Source organism: Panthera leo, chromosome A1 (genome assembly GCF_018350215.1).
Source record: "Panthera leo isolate Ple1 chromosome A1, P.leo_Ple1_pat1.1, whole genome shotgun sequence".
In the NCBI taxonomy this organism is placed as follows: Eukaryota; Metazoa; Chordata; class Mammalia; order Carnivora; family Felidae; genus Panthera; species Panthera leo.
The window spans coordinates 91162768-91168767 of NC_056679.1; the positions used below are offsets into that span (position 1 = coordinate 91162768).

At 53.4% G+C, this 6000-nt stretch overlaps 1 protein-coding gene across 2 annotated transcripts in view; it reads left to right on the top strand.

Moving 5' to 3' along the window:
- The window catches only part of ADAMTS2 (ADAM metallopeptidase with thrombospondin type 1 motif 2), a 241762-nt gene extending 237858 nt beyond the window's left edge, over positions 1-3904 (top strand). For both annotated transcript variants that reach the window (XM_042932778.1, XM_042932788.1), the window contains one exon: positions 2219-3904. In XM_042932778.1, coding sequence (XP_042788712.1) covers positions 2219-2676 — 458 coding nt within the window. In that variant the 3' untranslated portion in view covers positions 2677-3904. The remainder of the gene's footprint in view (positions 1-2218) is intronic.
- The last annotated feature ends 2096 nt before the right edge of the window (positions 3905-6000 follow it).

A 6000-nucleotide genomic window follows, 5' to 3' on the forward strand; every position in this document is an offset into this window, starting at 1 on the left:
ATGAGGGGCAATGCAGGGGCTTCAATCAGGACAGTGACATGGTCACACCTTCAGTTGAAAAACAGCATTCTGACAAGAGCAGGATAGTGAACAAAAAGGAGAAAGAATTGAGATAGGTCAGCAGAAAGGAGGCTCTTACCACAGTGCAGACAAGAGGCAAAGCAGCTTGACCCATGGAGGTGGGAGAGAAGGGAAATGGACACACCTGAGAGTGTCTAGGAGGAAATACCAACAGACTTGGGAGTGAACAGACGGGGTGTGCCTGGGGTTCGGCTTATGCCCTGGAAAGGCCATTCTCTGAGACAGGTGGTGCCAGCCAAGGCCCTGGGTTGCACTGGGCATGTGGAGTCTCAGGCACATTTGGGACCACAGGGGTTAGGGGACTGTCCTATAGGCAGTCCTATCCGAGAGTCTGAAGCTCCAGGAATTTGGGGTTGGTGTCCGGTCAGGTGGGTCACCAGCCTGGAAGGGGAAATTATAGGCTGGAGCAATGGGCAGGCAGCGGGCACCATCAGAACCTCCTGAATGGGAGAGGACCTGCTTATCTGTTACTGCGAGAAGTTTCTGTGGGCTAGCAGAGTCACAGACGTGGGTGTAGACAGTGCCCCGTGTTGGTGCACAGAGTAACTGCATCAGATGTGTTTTCTACCCATGGCTGCCTCTTCCTTCCCTTTGTCCTTCCCTCTTTCCTCCCCACTTCCTTTCTAGGAGACAAGGTCAAGGAGGGAGAGGGAGAGAAAGAGGAATGCGGCAGAGGTTGTGAGGGAAAGGTTTGAGATGCTCACTGCGGGGCTTGGGGGGCGGGGGGCTCAGAGGGTGGCTGAACAGAGAGACACAAGTAGGCAGGTGGGCCCAGTGAGGCCAGGGATCAGGAATTTACACCGATCTGCTATTCCCTGTTATGTTGTCATAATGACTTATTCTCTCATGTTGAATGAATTCCTGCAAATCCTCTCAAATTCTGTGGAGTGAGGTGGTGAGGGAGAGGGAGGAGGGGAGGAATTTGGGAAGAAGACAGGGAGAGAGAGTAAGAGCAAGAACAAGGGTAGGAGGGGTTGTGTGGTTAGAACAACAGGTGACCTTGAACCACACGGGTTTGAACTTCACCAGTCCACTTACACATGGGATTTTTTTTTTATAAATACGGCACAGCACCCTAAATGTGTGTTTCTCTGCCTTACGATTTCCTTAATAACATTTTCTCTTCTCTGGCTTACTTTATTATGAGGATACAGTATATACTACATATATCATACAAAATCTGTGTCCACCCTGCTGTTTGTGTGGTCGGGAAGGCTCCTGGGCAAAGTAGACGGCTAGTAGTTAAGTTTGGGGCCAGTCAGATGTTGTATGTGGATTTCCAACTGTGTGGGTGGGGGTGGGGTGGCACCCCTAACCCCCACGTAGTTCAAGGGTCAACTGTGATACAGCTGCAGACAGTTGGAGCCCAGCCAGGAAGAAAACAGCTGTGCAGGGAGAGACACTGCCCTCTATAGAGGCTAGACCGCGGTGGCCGGCTTCTTGGGCAGGAAGGAAAGGAAAGGAAAGGACACACCGGGCGGGAGGACGAGTCTGTGTGAAGGGACCGGGTTTTGGAGCAGTCTGTTGGGGGATGGCCAGGAGCCCAGGGTGGCGGGGCTGTGCGGTGGAGGCAGCAGTGAAGGGACATGAGGCTGGTGGGTAAGTCGAGGCAAGGGGAAGAAAGCCCAGACAGGTTTGGGTGAGGATGGGAACATATTGTGCAGGAAATGTGGTGAGGCTGCCGCCAAGTCTCTTGGATTTGTTCTATCGGGTTTTAGAAATCGGTCCCCTCAGGTTCAATTTTGTCATAGTTAACGGCCTAAAGATGACTGCAGGGCCGAACTCCGCCACAGGATCTCATTGGGGTTACCAGTGGGATGTCAGAGATGACTCTGACGCAGTTCCATTCTTTCACAGGAATCACTCCCCAGGCCTCATTTCTGTCTGGGACTCTGAGAGATACAGAAAACCCCAGGGGCCTGCCTGGAGGCAGGGAGCACTGCTCACAGCTTGTGTGGCCGCGCTCTGCTGCAGCGCTGCTGACATCAGGACCACACGCACTTTCCGCGTGAGCTCGCTTGCCTCTGTGCTGTCTCTGGGCTCTTTCAAACGCCTCCTCCTGCTTCCCCTGGGGGGAACGAGGCCCCCCCACCTTATCCTGTCCTTTGGTTATGTGCTTCCCGCTTTTCTCTTTCAGAGGCCCGCTGCCAAGGCGACAAGTCAATGTTCTGTAGGATGGAAGTCTTGTCGCGCTATTGCTCCATCCCAGGCTACAACAGGCTGTGCTGCAGATCCTGTAACCTGCACGACAACCTCACCGATGTGGATGACAGGGCGGAGCTGCCACCTGGGAAGAACAACGACATTGAAGACCTCGTGCCCACCCTCCCAGTGCCCACTCTCGTCATGGAGGTGCGGCCTCCGCCGGGCACGCCCTTGCAGGTGCCCCTCAACACTTCCAGCGCCAATGGCACTGAGGATCACCCAGACACCAACGCAGTCGACGTGCCCTACAAAATCAACGGCCTGGATGAGGAAGGCCAGCCGCCCAACCTGATCCCTCGACGACCGAGCCCGTATGAAAAGACCAGAAACCAGAGAATCCAAGAGCTTATCGATGAGATGAGGAAGAAAGAGATGCTCGGGAAGTTCTAATAAAATGGAAAGATAGCATCAATAGCATTTTTTTTCTTGCTTATAGATTATATTCCATGGGATGGCAGATCGTGGAGAGGAAGTGAAAATATCTGATTCCAACAGGTTTTAAGAAAACAAAGAGGAGAATGACATAAACATCTATACATGTGGTTGTGAGCGCGGGGCAGCTAGGTTCACGCATGTGTTTGTGTCCCAGCTCTGGAATGTTCTAAGTCCTGTCCTGGGGTTGGGTGTGGAGTGGGGAGAGGAAACACGTGCCCCAAGTTTCTGAGCAGTGATTGGGAATCTTCCTGTCCTTGGTGGTGACAGCCCTTCTGGAGAACATTCTGGAGAAATGTTCTGCAGGAACATTTCCTACCAATCCCCAGACCGAGGCACAAGCCCCATGGGGAACTCTTATTAGGAGAAACAGTGATTTGTTTACTAATTGACCAGTCACTGAGATGAGCACAATGAAGTGGAGGCCGTGAACTTGAAAGTCCGTGACGTCAAGGGCCAGGCAGGTGTCGAGGATGAGTGTGGCAGCCCATGGGGGACTGTGACCAACCTGAGAGCCGCACCCCACTAGTGCTGCTTTTGGGTTCCAGCCACTGCTGCCTCTGTGACCGCAGGCTCCTGGGGCCAGATAGGGTGCTTTCAGTAGAAGTCTAGATTTGCATGCGAAATCCTCAATCCTAAAAGTTCAACCCAAAATATTTCCGGGCGGCGGGGGGGTTCTGGAAGGTCTTTTAGGGTCTAGAGCGACCAGGCTGCAGCCTCTGGTCTCCAGGCTCGGCCAGACGCAGTCTCTCGAAGTAACGACTTAAGGAAGGAAAGCCATCTGGCCCGACTGGCGCTCAGGCACTGTGTTTGACTCAGCCCACCCTGAGCTGTGAAGCTGTCCACTTCTTCCCCAGAAGGTACGGAGAATCCTGTAACTAACTGGACTTGATCTGAACAGTGGGCTGCCTTTCCTACAGGAGGAGAAGACCGCAGGGTGCACTCTCTGGCTCTCCCAGGCCTCTTTCCTATTGGCCCACCCGGCCTGCGTGCTGCCTCTTGGCCAGCCTGGCCTTGGCCCCGGGGCTCCCCAGGGGAGGCTCTCCCTCCCCAAGTGCGTTGGAAGAATGAGGGGGGCATGTGCTCTGCTGGACAGTCCAGCGACTTTCCCAGAGGGGAGAGAAGGGGAGTGGCTGTGCTCTGGGTTCTGAGATGGTGCTCTGCCTGCTCAGGTTTGCTCCTAAAGACGAAGACCAGCTTCTATTGCCTGCAGGGATGGGGCGGGGGGGGGTGGGGGGCGGGGTGGCCTTGCCCTGTCTCGCCCTGCTCCATTCCTTGGCAGTTCCAGCAGTGAACTGTAAGATTTGGCCTCCCATGAGAAGCATGGGGTGGGGGGTGGGGAGAGGGGAGAGCCTGCTTTATCTTGTGCTGCTCCTAAGCTTTGACAACTTCTCTTTTCGGCATAATGGTGCTTTGTGAGCAAGATGTGAATGGAGAGAAGCAGGAGGGGAGGGGGAAGGTGGACGGGAGGATGGCGACTAGTTTTTACCTCTCCCTGCATTGGTATTTTGTGAACATGTGGCTTGCTTAAACTTCCCCAAATTACGAGACCCAGGGGGCACTTCAGCTGCTTAGCTGGGCCAAGCCTGACACATGATTCTGAAGCTTTTTGTGTCTAGGAAGGTTCTAGAGCCTTTGTATTCTCACCAGTCATAGATTTTAGAGAGCTCTTTTCTGTTTCGTTCCCCATTTTATGGATGAGAACACTGAGGTTCAGGAGAATACCATGATGGCTACTTTATACTGAGTCTGAGGTGCTAGGTATGTTTGATTCTGTGCATGCGTGCGGGTGTGTGTCTGTGTGTGATCTAGGGCCAAAGTGAGGGTGTAGGAACCAGTGAGAGCGATATCTGGGATGATGCCTACCTTCCGACTGGGCGGTAACTAGCCTCCCCAACCCCCGCCTGTGTCAGCCGCCTCCCTCCTCTCTGCCATCTTGTCCCACACATACTCCTGCATGTGCTGGTGTCTCAGAGGAGCTTGCTGGCTTCTAAGAAGCAAACTGGAGAAAACATTCTTGGAGATCTCTCACGGTATCACCTCTTTGACAGATGTGGTGTAACGTACTTTTGCAATCCTATCTCTCTATAATCAGGAAAGGGGTGTCTCAGCTTTCTCTCACTGGTTGACCCCTGGCAGCTGGTGCTATTATTCACAGGCTGAAGGACTGGGTAGCTCTTGCTTGGGTCTGTCCTGGGATGCAGAGGAAATTCAGGGTGACTGACCCTCACCAGAGAGTATCACTCAGTTTACCCAGCCTGGGGGCCTCAGGATGGGAACAGTCCATTCCCAGATCCCAACAAAGCAGGGCTGCATGTCTCGGGGACTGGAAGCCTTTGGAGAGAGGCCCCAGGTGGGACACCCCCAGGGTACCTGTCTTCTTCTGGAAGGAGGGACATGCCCCCTGGGAACTGTAGGCCGGCATGGCCACCACCCCATGTGTCATACTCAGTACCTGGGGCCATATACCCACAGGGCTCTCTAGAACTAGACAGTCCTCAGGGGTCTCTCTGTCTAAGGAACACAGGGTTTACCAGACTTCGAGAAACTCATCTCCACTGAGCTTGGGACCAGTCGGAGAGCCAGCTTAGCCACAGTCCCATGACCTTTCAGAGCCGGCATCCATGTCGGGGGGCTCCCACAGCCTGCAGGCCAAGAAGATTTCCTAGCTGACGTTCTGGAACAGCACGCTGAGAACTCAGAGGTCCCCTCTGACTGCGGCTCCAGAAAACTACGTTTGTGGGGAGACAACCTGCTGGGGTTTGGGGACTTGGCTCTCTGATCTACTCCTTTTGGAAAACCCATGGAATTTCCTGTATAAGCCTTTTGTTTGTATTTTAAGGTTGTTTGTTTGGAGTCTATACATGGTGCTCAGCAGCAGTCTCTATCAGGTGAAGCATGATGACTATGTAGCCAGGCAGCCGCCGCACGAAAAATCATCATGGTGCTGAACTCAAATCACAGCATTTTATCTTATCCATCACAGCAATCAACGTATTTGTTTTCTGTATAGAAAAATTTGGCTTCTTGATTTTATAACTTATTAAAGTCGAAATGTCTGTGTATTTTGCACACCATGCCTGCGTTTGTTTGTTACCTTGACTACACTACCCATGTCTTCAGCCTACACTTGGGTGGGGGGAGGGATGTGCTGCCCTCACAAGGGGGGGATGGGGCCACCAGGAGGCCCCGAACCTACTGGCTAGGCCAGCTGCTCAAGTTGGGACCCTGTGCCTGGCAAGGGGCCCCCAGAAGGACAGGTCTCTGCTCCCAGATCCCCAG